The 22,569-nt window shown below is 44.4% G+C and overlaps 1 protein-coding gene and 1 long non-coding RNA gene across 6 annotated transcripts in view; one reads left to right on the top strand and one right to left on the bottom strand.

Moving 5' to 3' along the window:
- LOC309847016 overlaps positions 1-12,814 on the bottom strand; it is a 159,254-nt gene extending 146,440 nt beyond the window's left edge. For all 4 annotated transcript variants that reach the window (XR_014302260.1, XR_014302261.1, XR_014302262.1 and 1 more), the window contains exon 1: positions 12,535-12,814. This is a non-coding gene — a long non-coding RNA (uncharacterized lncRNA). The remainder of the gene's footprint in view (positions 1-12,534) is intronic.
- Positions 12,815-12,947: 133 nt separating this feature from the next.
- LOC309847012 (transducin-like enhancer protein 1) overlaps positions 12,948-22,569 on the top strand; it is an 86,499-nt gene continuing 76,877 nt past the window's right edge. For both annotated transcript variants that reach the window (XM_082696716.1, XM_082696715.1), the window contains exons 1-4: positions 12,948-14,275; positions 15,106-15,206; positions 16,673-16,736; positions 16,848-16,892. In XM_082696716.1, the coding sequence (XP_082552842.1) occupies positions 14,252-14,275; positions 15,106-15,206; positions 16,673-16,736; positions 16,848-16,892 (234 nt within the window). In that variant the 5' untranslated portion in view covers positions 12,948-14,251. The remainder of the gene's footprint in view (positions 14,276-15,105; positions 15,207-16,672; positions 16,737-16,847; positions 16,893-22,569) is intronic.

The raw sequence follows: 22,569 nt of genomic DNA, 5'->3' as shown, positions 1-22,569 counted from the left end.
TTGTATGAGAGAGTCATGTCAGTATTCCGTTTCCCTGCCAAGAGGATAGTAGCATCCAGGTTCAGTGCTAGCCGAGAGAATCTGGGTCCCCAACATGAGATACGGAAGGCCTTCAGACCACGTCCAGGCACATGGCTCCTCTATTTTGTACAAGGCTCAATGAATGTTAACACCCAGCTGAACACCAGCATGGATTATCTTACTGGTTTATTCTTATTACTTATCGTTTAAAGTACTAGCTTTTATTTCCCAGTTATACTTAAACTCCCTGAGAGAAGAATTGACTTTTACATAGTTCCTTATGTCTTTAAGGTCTAGAAGAGAATTGTATTTTTAGTGTATATCTAAATAAACACATTGGTTGATAACTTGTTGCCTGAAATGGATTATGCTTCAAAAATTTTTAACTTCCATTAACCACCCCCAAAATGAGAAGTGGGGAAGCTAAGTCTTAATAATTAAGGAAATAGAAAATGTCTGCCTACTGAGGACCAAAAGGCCACAGTATGAGGTCTATGAGCTTCATGAATAGGGCTTTAGCCCCAAAGAGTTGTTGTTGCTGGGGAAAAAACCCTGCTCCACCAAAGTTCCACTGGCTTTAAAGGCTTGCTAGGGGCCATCACTACCAAACTGTAAATGATTTGCACTTTTCTGGGTCCTAACAAGAGGATATTTTGAAATGCCAATCCTCAGCCAGCCTCCTGCTCCTTCAATTTCCCTACTGATTCCTTTTACATATGGAAGAACTGTTGCTTTTGCTTTCTACATAGACCACTGAGCTAAACTCGGTGAAACTAAATTTAGCTTGAGATTCTTATTGGATATCTGTTGAGATTAGGGAACTATACAGTATCCTGTCCTATCAGGACATTTTCAAGATACGTGAATGATAGAACTCACAGAAAGAAGGTGCTTATTGCACTGGAAACAAACATTCTCAGCCTTAACCTTCTACTCACAATAACATCCCCCCCCCAACCACCACACCTCTCCCCATCACCATCTTGGCTGCTCTACTCAACCCAAAGGGATGATGGAAATGAGAGTATTTCATACTTAGAAAAGAATCTTCTAATTCTAGCCCAGTACAGTTATGGGCCTTCCAGTCCATTGTCATCCTAATGCTTGTGAACAAACATATTATTATGTGAACACGCTAACTGAAAAAGAGGGGTGTATTTCAAAGGACCTGTTTGAAGACATTGGATAACAGTTGACAGACTGCAAATCCTTAATATGCCTTCCCATTTTACTCTGATGGAATTCTTACTGAGAAGGAATTTCTTATTGAGTGAAATTTGAGAACTAAGTACCACCTCCTGCTTGTTCATTATTCCTTCTCCATCTCCCCTCCTCCAATCCTGGGAGCCCAGTACTGTTAACAGCATAAAGATAGGCTTTGTTCTATCTTCCCAAACAGAACTTTTCCTGAAATGGCTGCCGTGGGGGAGGGAAAGCTGGTAGGATTGGTCTTCGTATACCACAATGCTAAACGTCTTAGGTTTTATAAATCATAAGGTTCTTTTTCTTTTTCTTTTTTTGACCCTAATTTGAGTAGCCAAGATTGGTTACCTGATGGTCTAATTTTCCCGGACTGGAAATAGCCACACCTAGAGAGAAAAACTCCTTCCTTTCTTTCACTCTTCTCATAAACACAGGTTTTATATTTCAATGTTTTCCGTCTTTCTAAAGTAGGCCTGATTTCAAATGAAAGATTTCAAATGAAGAAAGACACATAGAAGAGGTCCTAAAGAGTCTCTTGGTAGACACAGAATTGTTGAATTTAAAGATAATTGAGTTTGACTTCTACCATATAACAGCAACCCACAGCCATTAGGATTCTTACTTAGACAGGGCTCATCAATTCTCACTAAACCTTATTCACAGATTTGAGAGACCTTTGCCATTGCTAATAAAATAGATGATGTGAGGGGGACCTGGGTGGCTCAGCTGGTTAAGCGGCTGCCTTTGGCTCAGGTCATGATTCTAGGGTCCTGCGATGGAGCCACACATCAGGCTCCCTGCTCAACAGAGAGCTTGCTTCTCTCTCTCCTTCTGCCTGCCGCTCTGCTAACTTGTGCTCTCTATCTCTGTCAAATAAATAAATAAAATCTTTTTTAAAAAATAAAATAAAATAGATGATGTGAAAGGAAACTCTCTTCCAGGGAAGTGTTAGCTCCCCCCCAAAATAATCCTGGACCAGACTATACTCCTAAAAAAGTTCCACTAATATCTAAATGACTTCCTAATTTCTATATGTGTTTCTCAAGGTCTTTCCAACACACAACTTTGTACTGTGGGATGAGATGACATGACATTCAAGAGGAGCATATGTGAGACCTAATTCCATTAAGCTCTCACTGGTTAGCCACATTTTTTTCTTATTATATTATCTAAAGGGGCAACCAGGGGCATTTAGCCACCCAAAGCAATTGTCGTATGTTGTGATGAACTGTTGTTCATTATATTTCATAGCCCTCCCACCCCAAATTCCATTTTTAACCTCCAAAAAGATAGGTGTATTACTGTTATTTCTTCTTGAGGATGAAATAGCCTAGGAATGTAGCAGTGGGGAGGTTGGGGGGAGGGCATTCAAGGTCAGTGGCTCCTGCCTTTCCCTGAGATCCACTTAACCTGTTCCCAAGAAACACCAGGATGATGCACTTCTAGAGTCCCAGCAGACAGGGCCATGACCAGACCCAGACTAGAGTTCCACAGAAAACCCCTTTGGAATCCATGCTGCTCTGTGATTTTCCAGGCCACATTGTAGCAGGGGTGGTACTTCCCCAGCTGCTAGGGTAGGGGCTTCATCAAGCACCCGGAGAAAAAGGGAAAGGGAACAAGACTGTTAGGGCCAACCGCTGTGTTAAGGAATATACTGTTGTCTTGGCTCATCTCATTCAGTCTAGCAACCACCATGAGAAACCTGGTGCTATCATCCTGATTTTATAAGTGAGGAAACTGGCCCAGAGAGGGAAAATGGTTTGGCCAAGCTCATATAGTAAGAAGCAGATAGGATTTCCATTTCAGGACCTTCCATCTCTGAGCCTGGTACTCTTTTTGTTATATGTTTGTTCTTTTTGTTTGTTTATTTCTAGGTTTGGGCATATGGGTGAGCCAGGAGGTAGGTGAGGGGTACCCTGGGATGTGGGCGCTAGGATGGGGATGCAGAGAAGGGAGGGGACGAGGCAGAAAAGTGCTAGCAGGGCAGGGAGTGACAAAAGGATATGCAGGAAATTCCCCGAAGTGCCTTGAATCCTACTGATTTGGAACTGACTGACTTTAAGGCAGGGATTACGATTTACCATTGTTAAGAAGTGTAAAGGAAAGAAACAATCTAATGTTCTTGATTATAGTTTTGGGGTTAATGACTTTCCATAAGTCAGAGGTGTTAATCAAATATAAAAATTCTATAGCTGTGATGTTTCACTTTATGTCAATTTAACTGGGCTAAGGGATGCTCAGATAGCTGGTAAAACATTATTTCTGGTGTGTCTGTGAGTGTGTGTCTGAAGATGAGCGTTTGATTCAGTAGCCTGAGTAAAGAAGATTGTCCTCACCACTACAAGTGGGCATCATCTAATCCATTAGGGGCTCCCAAATAAAATAAAAAGGAGGAGGAATGGCAAACTCTCCTCTTTTCTTGAGCTGGGATGTGAAGCTCCTGGTCCTCTTACCTCCAGACTCCAAAACTGATACCAGTGGTCTGAACTGGATAATATCACCAGCTGTCTTGGTTCTCTAACTTGCCAATAGCAAATGATGGGACTTCTCAGCCTCCGTTACTGAATGGGCCAGTTCCTAACTTCAGTCCCCTACTGGTTTGGTTTCTCTGGAGAACCCTCACTAGGTATGACTGCATAATTCAAAGCAGTGTTTGTAAACCAGATGTTGCAACGTGTGCTTATGACTTGTGTGTACGTGCATGTGCATGTGGGCAAGACCGAGAACTAGACTGAGAGTTTAAAAATTGTATTTCTTACTATGGTTCGTGGTCAAAGATCCTTGAAAGCCATTGATTTTAAGAGGGCTTTGGAGGCTAGAAATAAATCCATTCACATTCAACAGGACAAATGTTTCCAGACGTGTTACCAGCGCCCTGACTACAGGTCTGCTGTCATCAGGACATCTCAAACCACTATTAACCACAGAACTAGCTAGGGCTCCCCTAATTTTGTATTTTTATTTTTAAAAATGTTATCATTTGTGAAGCTGTAAATAAGAACACGTTGCCCTCCTGTCCTAATCGAGTTAAGACTCACGGTTTCCCTCATTCCTCTGCTACAGAGCCTGTCTTTCTTTGTTGCTGTTGCAATTTGGGGTATGGATTGGGTGCTGTCAGAAAGCACTCGACTGATAGTGGCTGCGTTTCTCTGCTGGCGGGCACAATTCCAGAGCCCTGAGGCAGCTCTTAGCTCTGCTTGCAGGAATATAAATTCTTAAAAGTATCAACTTTACTTCCAAAGTGCCAAGAGAAATTCTACCAAGCTTGTGGGCAAAATACATACAGATGTTTTTTCTATCAGTAGGTCAATGAGGGATGTGATCTAGTGAGAGGAGAGTGAGAAATAGTACCTAAGTACTCAGCTGTGGGACATGGCTCTGAGTGAGCTCTCCTGGGTGCCAGAGTTCAAAACCAGCCCTCCCAACTGTGACTATGGGAAAGTACTGGGCTTCAGGTTTCTTGTCAATAAACATGGATGATAGTGGCATTTGCCAGTAGCAATGATGTGAGGGTCAAATGAAGTGAAACAAACAAAGCACTTAGAAGAATGTCTGACAAATATAGTAAGTGCTCAATAAATAAAGGTAAACACAAATTTAGGAAATGAATAGGATGAGGATCCACTGTGAAATAGGTGTACCACCAAAGAAAGGAATCCTATTGACTCAAGAAGATTGGTAATACACATACAACATAAAATGTATCACCTTAACAATTTTTTTAAATTAAATTCGAAAAAAATTTTAAGTAGACCCCACGCTCAGCATGGAGTCCAACCTGGGACTCAAACTCACAACGCTGAGATCAAGACCTGAGCCGAGATCAAGACCTGAGCCGAGATCAGGAGCTGGATGTTAACCGACTGAGCCACTCAGGCGCCCCTTCACCCTTTTAAAGCACAGTTCAGTGGCATTAAGTATATTCACATGGTTGTGGTGCCACTATCACCATCCATCCAGAGGACATCCTGCAAGACTGAGATCTCTGTACCTATTAGGCAATAACTCCCATTCCTTCCCCTTCCCAGCCCCTGGCAACTTCCATGAATTTGCTTACTCTGCGTGCCTCCTCGTCCTACTCTGCATGGAATCATACAGTAGCTGTCTTTGGGTCTGGCTTATTGTTCTACATAATGGTCTATAGGCTGTTCCACGTTGTAGCATGTGTCTGAATTTCTTTCCTTTTTAAGACCAGTTGACTCTTTAATGTATCAATTGACTTTTCTGAGATTTCAGAAATTAAAGATGTAAATATGACAACATTCCTTCTCCCCAACAAAGGCAAATAACTTCTTGAAACCCTCCCTGGAGTTACCCAGAGATATCTGTCTCTGTAGAAATGCAAAGTGGAAAATCATTTTTCCTACAAAAGGTATGATTCCTTGAGGCAGGCTGTTTACATTAATCAACATTCCTCTAATACTTGTCAGTGTTTTGTAACACTTTTCCAAGTGCCAATTGTAGCTTGTCAGTTCTTCTGAAGTGCGGAGGCTGTGAATGGGGAAAACCAGAATGGTAACTCTGTCCCCTAGGGGATTTTTCTGCTAGGATGAAGCTGTAATTTTTATCATTTTCATTTTACTCAACTGTTGCTTAGGTGGATGGTGGCTAGAAATATTGGGTGGACAGATTGGTCCATGTGTGAAAAGTCCCGGTTTCCCTCTATCTTCCTATTCCGCTCCCCGTAAGGTACTCAAGTTTTTTTGCACAAAGTTGTGGATTTAATCTGTTCACACACGAACCAGAATCTGCTTACCACTGTCACAGAAATTTTTCCTTTCAATAAACATAATGGTGATAGGAAAAACAAAAACACACGCAACAGCTATGATGAAAGAAAAAGAAAAGATAGATGGGACCTTCCAACTGTCAACTCTTGGATTACACTTGTCCCTTCTCATGACTTTTTTGGGAAACTATTTATTTATTAGCATATCATAAGTACATGCCTCTGTGATTCTAGATAAGCATAACATCAGTGTCCGAGATTTAGTGCTATTTTCATTTCTTTTAAAATTAATATTCAAAGCTTAGCACACAGAGCAATCATGTTTCAGCATTGTCTTTCAAAACATTAAGGAAATTCCAAAATCAAACCAATAATTTATCAATTTCACTGTGAGGCTCAAGCAATGAAAAGGGCAGTATAACCACTATTTATAACGGGAATGAAGAAATTAAAAGTTATTTGCTGCTACCTTATTTTTAATAAAGTTTTCTTTTTTGTTTTATAGTAGATTTTCTGGTAATTCTGAGCTTGATGGCCCACAAAAGGATGCATGAGAAGATTGCTAATGTAATTCATTAATTTATTTAAAGATTTCCATTTCATATTAATTGATACTAAGGGTCATTTGAGACTACAGAGAAAACAAACAAAAATAACATAAATAATAAAAGAACTAAAAGATCTAGAGTGCAATGGGTAATCCTTTGGTTATTAGTACGACAGCTTTTCCATGACCGGAGGAAAAAAAATAAATAAACACAATACCATTTTCCCATACTTTTTAAAACTGGAAACATCATGAATCAATCTTTTAACTACAAAGGAAATTTCCATTTTGGCACATGAAGAAAAAAACTGTAACATTAACCCTGAAATGGTTTTCTCACTTTTTATCATGAAATATTTCAAATATACAGAAAAGTTGAAATACTAAAGGAGTGACAGATTCTATCCCTAAATTCTGTGACCGAACACCCTTTAGCAAATTTGCTTTCTCTTTCTGCACACATACTTTTTATTTGAGGTTGCAGACATATTCAAAGTGGCAGTCTTTACCAAGAATCTTCTCAGAACAACATCCTCCTACACAACCACAATCTTCTCACATCAAGAAAATTAACCATGATTCCATATTACCTAATATCTAGTCCACATTCAAATTGCCCAAGAAAGTCCTACATAGTTGTCGGGGTTTTTCTGTTTTTGTTTTTTAACAAGGAGCCAATAAGGATTCACATAGTACATTTCCATCATATGCCTTTGTTTTTAGGGAACGGTCCTCCCCATTTCCTTCCCTACATCCATAACTCTGGCTTTTCATTTTTATTTATTTGTTTTTGTTTGTTTGTTTGTTTATTTTAAAGTAGGCTCCACACTCAACTTGGGGCTTGAACTCAGGACCCTGAGATTTAGAGTTTCACGCTCTACTGACCAAGCCAGGCAGGTACCCCTAACATTGACTTTCTAAAGAGCCCAGCCCAGTTGCTTTGTGAAATTTCCCAACATTCTGTATTTATATCATTTGACTTGTTCATCTAGACCTAGAATTTCCATTCTAGAGACTGCAAAGACATCCGGAATACTGTCTAGCATTCTAGCTCCTTATCTATTCCCAGAGTTCACCTGCCTTCACCATAAGGAACACCAAGAGACCACAGATTAGCTGAACTCCAGCTTCAACTCTTCAAAGCAATTGCTAGTTTCAAGAAGAAGAGGTACTTAAACAATACTGCCAAAGCAAAAGCTTTTAAGATCAAAGGAGAGGTGTCCTGGTTTAATGTTGATCTAGCAAGTCCAGAGTCTGCAGCATGGTGGGTCATCACAGACAGCATTCAGGGGTCAAGGTCAGCTCTTGTTTTATGTGAACATGTAGAAAGGATCAGCAAAGATGCTTCCTTTAACTTCCTTTTGCCTACCCAATGACTCTGTGGCTTCTGTTGAGCTAAAGGCTAAACTGAATTTTTATTTTTAAAGTGTATTATCTCAACTTTTATCAGTCTTTAGAATGGGTTAAGGGTGTCTGAGTGGCTTAGTCAGTAGGGCGTCTGCCTTCAGTTGGGCTCCTGATCTCAGGGTCATGGGATCGAGTCCCTCTCCTTCTGAGTGCCACTCCTCCTGCCTGTATTCTCTCACTCTCTGTCAAAAACAAACAAACAAACAAACAAAAAACTTTAGAGTTGGTTAAAAAAGGCAGGGGCTTGCTAACTTCACTGAGACACATTGGCATATTATGCTCTGAGCTCCAGGAAATACCTGATTTTGCCCCAGAATACTCTCCGCTTATCAAGTCCACAAGGACTTCGGAGAGCTCTGACAGAAAGGTCCTCTGCTTGAACGATTTCAAGGAAAACTAATCATGAATCTACGTGAACACATGGGAGTGTGCCATCCATGTGCATAAGATGTAAACAGGCCTAGAAAGGGTCATCAATATATATGCAGGAGAACATGCTTCAGCGGCATTTGTGGGTGCACTTCTGTAACAGCTTACGGACACATGCTATTTTGGACTGGTACCGCTCTAGAAATATAGACTTAAATAAACAGAAGTTCAGCCTCCACCAAGGTGGTGTTCTTCTGCAGGCCAAATGTTTTTAAAAATGTGATTGGCCAATTAAGAAGCGTATCTACCTGGTGCCTCACTTCTCAAACAGTTTATTTGAATACCATGTGAATGGCTAATCTCCTACAAGTTTTGGGGCCTTAACAAGGTCAACAAATGAGTGGCTGTGAAAGTAAACACTGCATTTCCTCCCAGACTCATCCTTGGCTCCAAAATTCCACTCCCTCTGTCCCTTTCCCTAGCCCAGCCTTCCATTTCCAAAGCTCTTGTACCCCATAGAAATAAATGCAATTGCAAAGGAGACATTTTTAATTATAAGTACTACAGTAATGAATTCAAGTACACTCGTTTATCATAAAGGGCTTTCCCATCTGTCTCTAAAGTATACTTAAAAAGGCTGTGTATTTGATAACATTAGCACTGAGCATCTTCCTCATGTTACTGTTCAGCATTTTAGATGTTCGCTTTCCGCCCCCCCACCACACACACAACCAAGACAACATGGTGGTGGTTCCAGAAAAGGCACATTTATCTCTGTGTTTGGGAGTGCCTGTGTGGTCTCTTCTTAATTTATTTGCACTCTAATCCTCAGGGATAGCATCCCAATCCCCGTAGGCAAAGGGAGATTAGGGAATGGGACTGTCTGCTTCTCCCCACCCTGACAGAGAAGGGAAAACAACTTCCTCAAGTCCCTCAAGTTCATCTGGCCACTGTACAAATTGTTCTTGAGCATGGAGGGTTTCCAAAAGCCCTAATTAGCAACTCACAGCAAACATTTCTTTGCATTAGCTAATGATCCGGCTACACTTGTAAGCAAACAGAACCAACATATCTAATCAATGCTGAAAAACCAACCAAATGCCTATTAAACATCTGGATGTAATTTTCTAGTTAGAACAAAATGAAAACATATGCAGGTTCCTTTGATCTGCATCTTAACAAAGAAATTGTTGATAAAAAAGTATACTGGTCAGTCAACGTGTCATTTTCATAAACTCTACTCGTTTCTCTTCAAATGCTCTCAGTTTAATTTAGTTGGTTTCCTGCAATCTCTAATTTTACCATATTGTGTGAAACCGCAAGAGATTCTTTGGATGTGATTTTATTTGAGGTTTTACTGCTGCATGGATCTGCTACTGATTTTTTTTTTTCTTTCTTTGCTTTCTCTTCTCCATATTCCACGTCCATCCTGCTCTTTTCTTTGGTAAAGGGCTGAGGGGAAAAGTTATAAAGCAATGCTGGGAAAATTCTTCTGGACCCTACATTCTCAGGTTTAAGAAAACTCTCATTTAAGAAAAAGTCAAATGAGAAAATGCATAAGCAGTAACTCACAGCTAAAAGAAAGAGAAAATAACAAGTGACCTTCAGAAACTGTCATACTCATTTCAAATAGAAAAGTAATAGATTTAAAAGATGCATAATTTCTATGACCAGCATCCAAACATTTTTCTATTATGTCTAGAATGTATACAATATAGAACATCTAGTTTTTGTAGTGACTTAAGCCACTGGTTGAGTTGAAAATTTGATAGTCAGCAACAAATGAATGGAAATATACCCATACATGCATCAACGATAAAATAAACAATCTGGCAATTTTCTTGTTTCTTTGCAGAGGATAAAAAGGGGATTTTTTTTTTCAGAGATAATTTTCTATGGAAACGGAGTACTTAATATCATTTCATGTAAAAACATCATCAACATATGAATATGTTAAAGGTAAAAAAGATTATGGTTAACAGACTTTATATAGAAAACGAAAAGATAGATTTCATGAGTAGGATTATTTTCTTTTAAACAGGCTGTAGACAATCTGCACATATATTATTTATTTAGAACATAAGATTAAAGCTACTTGATTGTTTAAATACCATCATTTGTAATGCAGTTTGATGAGAGTTTTGTAGTATAATTATTACAGCATGATAATCACCGAGAAAATATGACCTTGAAAAGGGGCCCAGCCTTCTCCCTCTGTCAAGGAGGATGGATGCCCTCGAAAACCAACCATCTTTATGCATACAGTTAAAGGTCTTCCAATTTTAAAATTACTTTCTTTTCTCTAGATAGTACATTATAGGGAATTCAGAAGGCTCCTGTCTCAAAATACACCGTTCTAATTTCTCTGTTTAAACCCAATTACCAGTGTGTGCCAGTAAATCAAAGTAAAGCTTGAGTAAGCCAGGGAGAAGTGTCGGTTGCCCCAGCTGGCCCAGCATGCACAGGCATATTTGCGGCATCCAAGTTTCTTCTCCACAGTCCTGCAGCTGATTAGGGGATGAACTGACCACAGACTGACATACCGGGCCCAGTCTCTATATGAAGATTTCAAGGAACACAGGTTGCCAAAAGACAAAGCTTAGTTGCCCGTGAATCGTATTATTTCAAAAAGTCCTATAGATGGAACAAGCATGCTCCAGTCATCACTCAGTTTAACTTAGGAAAGAGGGACACTGCTTGCTTCCTTTTCATTCTTCATGTGAGCAAAATGAATACTATAACCCCCTCCCCAACCCCACTTAATGAGAGCACTGCAAAACCACATACCGAACTTGTTTAAGAATTTACTGTGGACTTCTACAGGCTGGCTAAAATTGATCCTTTAATTTTTCATTTATAATTGATATTTGGGATTGATGCAATTATAGACAAATCAATATCATGCATATTTAAAAACAACTCCAACAGTGAAATGTATTATCTAAAATGATTCTTTTAATATTTCAAGGAAAAGGTCTCTGAGAAAGCAAATCTTCAAATAAAATGTATTTCTCTTTAAATAAAGTCTTTCCATAAGTCCCTTGAAAGTAAAATAATGAGAACGTGGGGGTTATTAACACCCAAAACCTGTTTATGTATATTCCAACGTAGGATGACTGCTTGTCAAAGATGTGTCTTTCTTACGGAAGAACTCACTACCGTTTGGCTACAACAGCATTATTCACTCACCAATCGTGTGGAAATAGCTCAGCCTAACTGTTCTTTAAACAAAATTATAAATGGGGCACCACTGAAGATTTTCTGCTGTGTGGTGTATTTAGAGAAGTAGACAAAAACGGGAGATTTACACAATATGCCCCATTTATTAAAAATCTCAAAATACCTTTTAGGTAAAGTTTCACTCACAAGAATTTTAGCCACACCATGTACCCAACGCTTCCCCATTTAGCTTCTTACGTCGCTCAGCCTTGGGGTACACCCCCCCCCAAATATGGGGGTAAGGGCAGGCAAGGCAGGTTTCCAGGTCTCAAAGCTGGTTTATACCATTGTCTCCCTTTGTTTTTAGTAATTGGAAACAGACTCGTGGTCATGTTGCTGAGAGGCCCCTAAAAATCTCGGCAGCCCCCTAACCCCAAGACAGCGAGGTCGAAGACAAGGACCGGCCAGAGAGTCCGAGCCGCGGGAAAAAGCCTCGCATCTGCGACTAGGACGCGCGTGCCTTACCCTGCGAGCACCTTAGGGTATCCTTCCCGCCAAACGAAGGCAGGCCTACCTTTTTGCAAAGTCGTTTGAAATGCTCCAATAAAAGCCAATCCCTACCACCTTGGGTGCAAAGGGGGGCGTGAGCATAAAAAGCCTAGTCTTAGACGGCCAGGGAATGTACGCCAACCAACGCAATGCCGCATTTTCCACCAAGTGCACAGTCCACTCCTTCTCACGAAAAGGCAGCTCAAGGAAAAACAATCCTCAGAGAAATTTTTGAATGTGACCTCACTTTCAAAAGAGGAGCATCAAACAAGGGGCAAGCACTGAAAGACGCATTTGGTTCCAACTGTCAACCCCCCGCCCTCCCCATAAGAAACTGCGCGGATAGTCTGAGTTACTTTCACCGAGATCTGAGGATTTCCATTAAAGGGAAAAGTGAACAAGTGGCAGGATTTTTGCAAACTCTAGCCCCCAGCTTCCGCGACCGCACGCCCGCCGGTCCCTCCCGCTCGCGCGCGCCCGCGCGCACCCTCGCCGGCCCCACGTTACTTTGACTGACAGCCCGGCCCCGCCGCCTCTCCTTCCCACCGACCTTCCCATCCACCGTGCCAATCTCCGCGTCTCGCCTCTTCCCATTGGCTGGTTTCGGCGTCCCGCGGCTCCTCCAGGAACAGTTCCTCACCGAGCCCGGGAGGACGCGGCTGGCGGAGGAGGGGTCGGGGGTGGGAGGGGAGACCGGGGAGACGGCGGAGATGGAAGCGAGTGGGGTGGGAGAGAAGGGGGAGGACGGCCCGTCCAGTGCCGCACTGCTATAGGCTTCGGGGAGGCGTTGCGTCAGCAACCCACGTTGGGCACGGCGCACGCGATTGGCTGGCGAGCGCTTCCCCGCTTCCCTCCCGCTACCGCCCGGACCCACGTCCCCCGCCGGCTCTGCGCTCCCGCCCCCCGCCCGCGCGGGGCTGGGCGGGGCCGGCGCTGGTTAGCTCCGGAGTGTGAAACCGCGTGTTAATGTAACCGGCGCGAGAGGCGCGGGCGGCGGCGGCGGGAGCGGCGGCTGCAGGAGCAGCAGCAGCGGCGAGTACCCTGTGCCCCGCGTCCCCGAAGCAGCCGACTGCGCCACCCCCACCCTCTCACGTCCGGGCGGGACCCGTGCCACCAGCCCGGACCTCCGCCGGCCCGCGGCGACTTAACCCCCGCCGCGACTACTCCGGACCTGTCCGCGGAGTTTGCCCGCCGGGTAGGGAGGCCGAGCGGCGGAGCGCACTCCTGCTTCCTCCTCCCCCCTCACGCCCCATCTCGTGGATGTCGCCCCCCGGGTCGTGAGAGAACTTTGCAGCGGGCTGGAGCGCCCTTTGCGGAGAGGCAGACGAAGGGAAGGAAAGAAAGAGGGCCCAGGAAGGGGCTTGGAGGAAGAGTCCGGAGCGGCCGGGCGGGCCGTGCGGGGCGGGTGCGCGCGGGGCGCGGCGCCCGGATGCGTCCCGGGCTCGAGGAGCAGCGGGCGGCTGCGGGACTGCCTTTCTTGGTGTAGCCCCGCCGGGCCAGGAGGGTTTGTGCAACCGCGGAGAACACCGAGCGTCGGTCGCACGGGGCGTGCCGAGCCGCCTCCCGGCGCGCCCTCCGCACTTTCCCCGCCTCGTCGTCATCCCGCGCTCCTCCGCCCGGGCTGAGGCTGCGGAGTGCCAGGCGCGGAACCTCCGCCGCCCGGACCTCGCTCCTCACCGCCTCCCAGCGCCTGGCTGAAGGCGCTGCCCTGATCCGCAGCACTCGGTCCCGAACGTCTCCAGGTTTGTTTGTGTGGGGTTAGCTGGGGGCGCCGGGCCACCTGCACCTCGCCGCGGGGGAAAACCCGGAGAGGAGGCGGACCGGGAGAAGAACGAAGGAAAGCAGCTCGCCTGGATTTGTTTGCTCGGGACGGGTGCCGCGTACGGGGATCGCCGAGGGGAGCGCGGCCGGAGTCTCCGCGCGCTCACCTCCCCGCCGGGGCAGCGGAGGCCGGCGGGTTGGATCACAGCCCCCGCGCCCTCATCTTGGGCGCCGGCGTCATCGCGCAGGTTTTGGTGCAGCTGGGCCCCGGGTGCCCCGCGATGTGGCCCTGAGCGAAGGAACCCGCACCGGCGGGAGAAGGAGCAGCCGGGCACCGAGTGGCCGGTGCGCCCCGCCGAGCGCGCTTGCGTGCGTGGCCAGCGCGCTGCCAGCGCTCCCGGTTTCTGCCTGGCTTCTCGGCTTAATTTTCCTCGGCGGGATTAAAGTTGGAAATTGAGCGGAGAATTGAGTTGCCCAGAAACAGAGCTACGGCCGCCGTCAGAGCGATGTTCCCGCAGAGCCGGCACCCGGTGAGGCGCGTCAGGGTGCTGGGTGGAGGGGCAGAGGAGTGGGTTGGGGGTGGGGTGGGGATAGGCGCTCTCCCTGTGCTGTAGGGAGACGGGTGTCTTCTACCTTGTGGAGGATCCCTCCCCCCAACCTGTATGGATGCAGGGCTGGGGAGGTCTCGGACCCTCCCGGGGTGGAGAGTGAACTGAAACTCAATTTTTCCCTTTTACTCTGGACCCCCTCCGAATTGACGTCTAGACAAGGCGGGCGGGGGCGCCCGGGGAGGCTGGGGTTTCTTTCCAGTAGCGGCAGCTTACCCCCTTCCCCTCCTCCTCACCCCTTCCCCCCGCCGAGACGGGTAGGGCGCCCCCCCCTTTGTTTCCCGTCTCGCCTATTTACATGTCAATGCGGCCCCCGTTCCGGCGCGCCTGGAGGTGGCCCTGGCGACTCTGGGAACGGGGAGCGTTAGGGAGTTGTTTTTCTTCTCTGATCCCCGGGGTCATTATCGCCCTGGTGGGGAGGGGGCGGTGGCTACGACGACTATTTGGCCTGGTCTTCCCCGGCCGCCGGGGATCCCCTGTCCCTCCAGCCGGTGACCCGGGAGCACGTATCAAGCGACCCGCCCTGGAGCACGGAGAAGGCACGGAATCTCTTTGGAGGCTCCAGACAGGGCCAGGGGCCGATTTCTCCCCGCATAAAGTGCAGAGCAAACTCGAGTTCAGGGCTCCGTTTTCCGCCACTGCTAACTTTATTTTTTGTTTATGTCCCACCCACTTCTCCGGCCTCTGACTTCCTGTTCTATCTGTCTACCTGCATCCCTGTCCCTCGGTTCCCCTCGCCGGTCGCCCCCCAGACGCCGCACCAGGCTGCAGGCCAGCCCTTCAAGTTCACTATCCCGGAGTCCCTGGACCGGATTAAAGAGGAATTCCAGTTCCTGCAGGCCCAATATCACAGGTGCGTGTCCGGCGGCGTGGGGCGTGAGGTAGCCCGGGAGCAGCCCTGGCCCCTCCTCGCCCAGCCTGGTGGCTGTGGCGGCTGTACTTAGTACTTGCGTCCAGGCGGTGGCGTGTGGAGTCGCAGTTAAGACCTGTCATTCATGTTACCCCCTTTCCAGGTTCTTCCCGGGCCGCCTCTGCTGTAGTCTCCTCCTCCTACCATTGTTTCCCTTTTGCCCGTTTGCTGCTGTTCCAGGGAGTCCTTTTTTTTTCTTCTTCTTTTTCTTTTGAGTATTTAGGAGTTGCACGAGAACCGTCAATATTTGCATTTCGTTTATTTATTTTGCAACAGGCTGAGCTGAAACCTTGGTTCAGTCGATGCCCCAGCCCCGGAGTGCAGATTTAGGGAGGCAGAACCAGTGTTGAAATCACTTTGCCATACTAGAGGATTGTGTTGTCTGAGGCAAAGTCCATTATGGAAGGCTCGATGCTGTTAGCTGTGCCCATCATTGGTGGTGAAGAGGGATGTGGATAGGTGTAGGGAAAGCACCACTGCTTTGGTGTGGCTCTGGGTTGGTTTGGGCAGGACAGGGGACTGGAGTTTCCTTTATATACATACAGGTTTGGTCTCTTCATCTAATGAGACCTACTTCAAAAGGTTTGTAAATGAAGAGCGTTGTAAAGCATCCTGTCCATAGTGTGTTTTCCAGAAATGTTAGTTCCTTCCCTTGTTCCTATGAAGCCTTCCCTGATTAGAGCTAAGAAATAACTGTGTAATGACAGTTTTTATTTTTGTCATGCTTGAGAACAAGCACACAGATGCTTGGGTGTGAATTTTCTTATTTTGTCAGAGGTTTTTCTGATTATTGAACTTTTGTCTGCTTGAAGAGAATAATCTCTGGAACTTGAGGCATACCTGCCCACATTGTGTTTACCAAGCCGAGAGGACTTCAACCCACTTTATTGCAGTAGCTACTTCACATATTTTGGCAGGGATTTAAAAACTGAAGATTTTAAAAGGGACCAACAATTGCAGAAGTAACTTCACAAGTACAGTTTTCAAACCTAGAGATTGAGTTGGCAGAAATGGGACAGCCTCTGTCTGATGCTGGAAATTGTGCCAAAGCCAGATTTTAGTGGAGTCCAAAGGAGCAGACTTGGTGCGGGGAAGTAGGAGTGAACAGATGAGCAGGAGGAGAAACCAGTCTTCTGTGTAGATCAGAGGTTTTGACAGATTTTTCATTCTTGGCGCCTGACCAGGTATGCACCAAGAAGAAAGAGAATAGTAGGTAATGGAGACCCTGTACTGGTCACCTGACCCCCTTTCCCTATTAAATGCAAGGACAAAGCTTTTGCATGTTTACCTAGATAGTTTATGGCTTTTCTAAATTGGTCTGTGTTTTTACTTGAAGTGCAAATATGTGAGGCAGATGTTAAAACAAGTGACATAATGTTTACATTAAGTTGCCTGTTTTGTTTTTGTAGCCTTAAATTGGAATGCGAGAAACTGGCAAGTGAAAAGACAGAAATGCAGAGGCACTATGTGATGGTAGGTATCAGAGATTAGACTTTTCGTCTTTTTATGTAAGATTAGCAAATATGTGTTCCCAATATTGCAAAACGTGAGTTAACGAAATGCTTGATTTTTTTTTTTTTGCAGTATTATGAAATGTCATATGGATTAAACATAGAAATGCATAAACAGGTAAGCTTCAGTTAAATCTCCAGTTGAAATGAGAAATCAGTCATTATGATTCCACAGAATTGGCTTTGTCCTCAGTTGGTTGGGGGTGGACGGGGATTTGTATGCCATTTTCTTGCCTTGGTTTCCCTTCCTGTGAGTTGGTGGTAGTATTTTGCTGAAGGGATGCTTCTTGACAATTACAGAATCTTTAAATGACTAGAAGAGAGGTGCTTTGGAAATGTGAACCAACCGGTTTCTAGGATGATAGGAATTGAGTCTCTAAGTTGACTTTTCCACTTGGGTAGATTTATTCTCCTCTTGAAAGATTTGGGTATCCCGTAGGGTTCTGCACTTCAGAAAAGCTTGGTGTTTTTCCTGGTTTGGACAGCAGTGTGGTTCTGCAGGGCAAGGAGGATATTCAGGAGTTCCTTTAGCAGGTTAAACGTCATATATGACTAACTGTGGGGTTTTCTTCATGCTTTGGGGTTGCATTAAAGTGACACTCAGGATTAGTGGCTTATTAGCAAACATCGTTTTGGAAGATTTCTCAGTTGATGTAGATTTGGAGGTAAAAAAGCATTCTTTTATGGGCACAGCATATGTTGCGAGTTGCTTCAGTCCTAGTGGTTTTAAAAGCATGAAAAGATTAGTGACTGGAAAGCTCTAGCTATGACTATAAGTTTGCAAGTTCCCATAAAATTCACACTTATGGCTACTATAATGGTGTATAAAAAGAGTATTGAGCTGGAACAAGGCACTAAGGACCTCGTAAGAGAAGAAAAGCTAAATGATTGCTCAGCCCAGAGGACCCTCGATTGAGTAGTCATTGTCTGCCAAAGAAAGCATTAATGGCAGGGTGTAAGTATTCTGGAGATATGCTGACATTCACTTTTTCATCAAGACGCTGGTACAATAAGTCTTTTAGAAATCGATTGCCTCTTAAAAAATTATCATCAGATGAAGTTGCACAGTTGGACACATTTCAAAGTGCAACAATACAATTCTTACTTGATGTATATGTGCTATTTCATCTCAAACTCTTGTTTCATTAAATTAAAGAGCATGGCTGACCGGCTGGGGCACAGTGGAGAAATTGATTAGTTCAGCCTTCAGATCTTCCTTATATTCAAAGACTTTCATTAAGCAAGTGTGTTTCAGAGTTGAATTCTGCTTTTGTAACTCCACACTCTTTGATTTTTAATTCATCATAGATTTCATAATGTTAAGTCATGTACATTAGATCTGTTCTCAGATATGGTTGGAAAGGGACAGTTAGGTTCAGGACCTTTCATTGATAATATAATTGGGCCTTTAAAAATGCTGATTTTATTCCGATTTGCAAAATTGGTAGCCTAGATTACATTGGTTTGTGCCTTTGTTTTTTTGTGTGTGTTTCAATGGCTAGTGCCTGATGGAGGCAGTTGTAACTTGTTGATAGTACCCTGGCCAGAGGATCTCTGGTTATTTAAATGAATTATGCAAATAAACTGGGTGAAAGGTTTGTAACCTGTCACATTGTTTTTTTTAAAGTTACCCCAAAGGCACATATTTTGTTATCAAGGAGTCTGGAAGGGTAAGAGGAGACTGAGCTTTTTCTTAAAGTTAGAAACTCAAAGGATTTAATGACTTCAACTCTTACAAGGAAACACCACCTCTGTGTGATGCTGTGTGCTGGTACAGGATTTATTGGGGAGTTAAAGGAGGTGTGTAATTCTTCTGGGTTCCTGTAGGTTACATGGTTACATGACCTCTTCTTCATCGAGTAGGAAAAGGGAAGAAGAGGCGAAGAGGGTCAGGAGCCCCATGGTGAGAAAATAGGTTTCTAATGAGTTTCTATACACTATTGGGCTTTTGTGGGTAATATTGTCCATCCATGAGCCAGTATGCATTAATAATATGCTGTGTATAATTGGCTCAGTAATTTGAAAAATGTGAAAGGTTCAGAGATGCCATGTTCTTCATAGTAGGGTATTAAGCCCCCTGAAATTTAGTTTATATTGTAAATGCTGACAGACCCTTAACTAGAGTGGTGTGCAAAGCAGTGCTGTAATTCAGTTTAAAGTGGCCTTACATTTGAAAAACATCCTTCTGAATGTCACACATTAATAATAAGTTCTGAGGAGGCATTTGGTGCAGCTAGTAATCATAATTCTTATTAAAACTGGTGACGTCTGGCCCCCAGGGTGTAGCCAGGCTCAAATTGATGCTTTTTGCCGCCTGATCACCAGCATGGCCTAAGTGCTCATTATATTGTAGAGAGGGCCTTTGGAGCTCTCATTAGATTTGACAGGAATTCTCTCTGGGGGGAAACTGGGCATTAGCGAGACTCCTGACAGGCTGAAATTAGTCCTGCTTTATGGCTTATAACCGAATGCTAGCAAGGCATCATCAGGGGACACAAAAAATTGTCATTTCTGACAACATCTTTGTTCCTGAAAAAAAATGCAGTGATGGGAAGACTTTCCATGGAGAGAGCTTTAATGTTAAGATTTGTCTGCAGTGTGATGACCACTCCCTGTCCCCACCTTTCAGCGGGTTTGTGGAAGGAGGGAGTTGTAGAGATTTTCAGTGTCACATCTCACCACCGTCTTTTCCGTCTGGAAATTTTAAAGTGGAAGCGTGTCCAAATCAAGAATGGTATAATTGTGGTTTCCTTACTTGGTTTGGTGCCCACGGTCCATGTTTATGTTGTGTCAACACTTCCTGATAAGCCTTCCCCTCACTTTCTCTGCTCCCATATGTGGCTGGTTACTGAAAAGTCCATGTACTATGGATGGTAATGGGTACTTAATTTTTTTTACTGTAGCACTGAGACAGGATTTGGGGGGGGGTGGAATTGGGTAGGGGTGCCTAGGTGACTCAGTTGGTTAAGCGTCCAACTCTTGGTTTTGATTCAGGCCATGGTATCAGCATCCTGGGATTGAGCTCCTGTATTCGGGCGCTCCTTGCTCAGTGGGGAGTCTACTTGAGATTCTCTCTCCCTTTGCCCCTCCCCCACACATGCACACAGACGCTCTCAAAATAAATAAATAAATAAAATCTTAAAAACAAAACAGTGGTTCCTTTGTTTTTCTTTGTTTTTATTTCAGTATTTTCTAGATCTCTGCCTGTACATCTCTCTCCACACATTATTAATGTGTGACATTCAGATACCAAACTCTAGGTATCTCTCTCCAGGAGAGGTAGAGACAGCTCATGAAGCTCAAGGAAGTTCTGATGCCACCAGAGCATTAGGGTGCATTAAAAAACAGCAGGTGAACGTGAGTCTGGTTGTTTTGAGGGCTGTGCCTGGTGTGTTTGGCAGTGTGATCTTTCAGGTTTTGTTTTCTGTCATGTGGTGTGGTGTATGACCTCATTTGATATTTTTGGAACAAGATGCACTGTAAATACGTACAGAAGCCTTATTTATTCCACTTGTGTATCTCCTCAGGATGCTGATGAAGCCATGACTTAAGATGTCTTTTGTGGTATGAATTTGTACAGCGCTTAAGAGGTAGATAGAGTAGGTGTTTTGCTCTGCCTGTGGCTGTGGGCATGGGTTCAGAGTCCGCGATTTGTCAAGGTCAAGTTTCTGCTGAAGCTGGAGTTAGGGTCACCTGGTCCCTAGAATTCAGTGCTGCTTTAATTTACCCAGCCCCCTGCCGGTATGAGGCCAGTGGTAGAATCAGCTTTGTGCTCGTGTGTGGTAACCCAGGCGGCCTGGCTGCGTTTCTCTCCTGCTCCCTCCCTGTGCTGACAACTTCATGATACACAATCATGTCAGGGCTAGATGCGTGTTCTAAGGATTCGTGAAAATTGGCAGTACTGACTGGCCTGTGGAAGTCACAGCCATGGGTAGGTAGAAAGTCGTAGCCAACCGAGCACTACTATCGGCAAGGTTAAAATATGTCTAAGAACAAAAGAAAATTGGGAACTGTTGTCAGGACACCTAGTTGAGACCCAGGGCACAGTGAGTGTGATCAGTCACTTTGTCTCTCTGTGCCTCTATTCTTCTGAAGAGCGGCCAGAGTGAGCACTCGGGGCTCTCCAGGGCGGCCAAGAATTTAAAAATAAATGAAAGGACTAGCTGTGGAAGCAAAGACGTATTCCGCAGTGCTGGTTGTAAGGTGGGGAAGGAGAGGGGAAAGAGAGACAGATAAGAGCTTAACATAACCAAGGCCCATGTGATGTTTCAGCCAGCACGGTGTCTCAGACCACGTCAATTTCGGAGTGAAACCGCTTTCACAGTTCTGATGTGTGCTTTAAAGTTTCCCTTAAAAAATAAATTGTCCTCTGGTAGTGTTTTTAAAGTGCTTAGGTGGAACTGTTAGGGGTTCACCTGCAGGTTAATCCCTTAGATGTGACTCTTACTATTTGTCTGCAAGTCTTACCTTTCTTCCTGCTCTTTAACCACGTGTGTTTTCCGTCTACAGTTTCTCACTTTGAGATTTTTTTTTTTTTGCCCCCAAGCCCAAGTCTCAGAATGGGAAAAGATGTAGCTGGAGTACTTTCACTTAGAGTTAAGCTCCATCAGGTGTTAATTACCTTGTAATACAAAGGGACTAGCTGTCATCAAGATTGGAGTGGTCCCCAACTTGACTTCATTAGCCAGGCCTGCCCTTCACGAGCTTCAGTGAAAAGATAAAGGTCCTTGTGTATTGAGAACACAGATTTTGAGGCTCAAGATTAGCCTTTGTTTTTTATCAGCCAGCAGCACGGATGATTCCTCCCTACTTTCTGTCACCCTACCTGACCCCTTCAACAGTTGGCTCAGTCATGGTTTCTATTCAGAGCCGAGACTTGGGTGAGGTCAGGGATGCCTTGCCTCGGGCACAGAATTAAAGGCAGGGGTCAAAAAACATAGTCCTTAAGATAAAAAAAAAAATTTTTTTTTTAAAATTCAAAACTAATGCCAAAAAGCTCTATGAGGCACAGAATATGTGATCTTTAGGATGGACCTTGGTGTGAAATACAGTTCACTGAGGTCCCTTATTTAGGCAACTTTGATTAGTGACTGGGTGAGTCACTGACTAGTTGCCTGGGCTTCCCTCCTTGTAAAATGAGGGGTTAGACTAGGCAGGTTCTCAATATGGCTTCTCTCAGGAGAGGAGAATTGTCCCTCTTGACTGAACCCCCACCAGTATTCAAAACCCAGTGCCTGTCTGTGTCCTTTAAGTAGTCTTTGACCAGAGGGTTTAAGCTATTTTTCCAAATAGTGTTTATTAAGAAACACAAAAAGAATCTGTTCCTTTAGCAAATATTTAAATAAATCATCTTGTGTGGTAGTTAAACGAACGATACATTCAGTTATTGGCTCATGGAGCCATTTTAGGTTTCCATAGATCTGAGTGTTTGCTCTTCTATTATTAAATGTTTGTGGTCTTCAGGAGTGGATTACATTGGAGGAAACTAAGAAACTGGGCTTCTGATAGGCTTCAGTTGGCTCGATTGTCCCTATAGCCCCCATCCCTATTTGCTTACTCTTAATTCAGATTTTCAAAAACTGAGATGTTCAGAACTAGTACCTTAAGTGTGGAATACTTGGTATAATGGTCTCTAATTAAATTTTAGGCAGTTGTTTTTATAGGTAGGCTTATTTGACAAGAGTAGGCATTTACAGATCGAGAACAGTCCTCCCCAATGTGATTGGTGAGTTTTGTAATATGAAATGTGTCCCAGGATTGCTCTGTGACTGTGGTTTTGTGGGGTTTTTTTGTTT

This window comes from Mustela nivalis (genome assembly GCF_964662115.1).
Source record: "Mustela nivalis genome assembly, chromosome: 13".
Classification (NCBI taxonomy): domain Eukaryota; kingdom Metazoa; phylum Chordata; class Mammalia; order Carnivora; family Mustelidae; genus Mustela; species Mustela nivalis.
The sequence above is the reverse complement of the archived record's forward strand: the minus strand, read 5'-3'. Positions and strand labels throughout refer to the sequence as shown.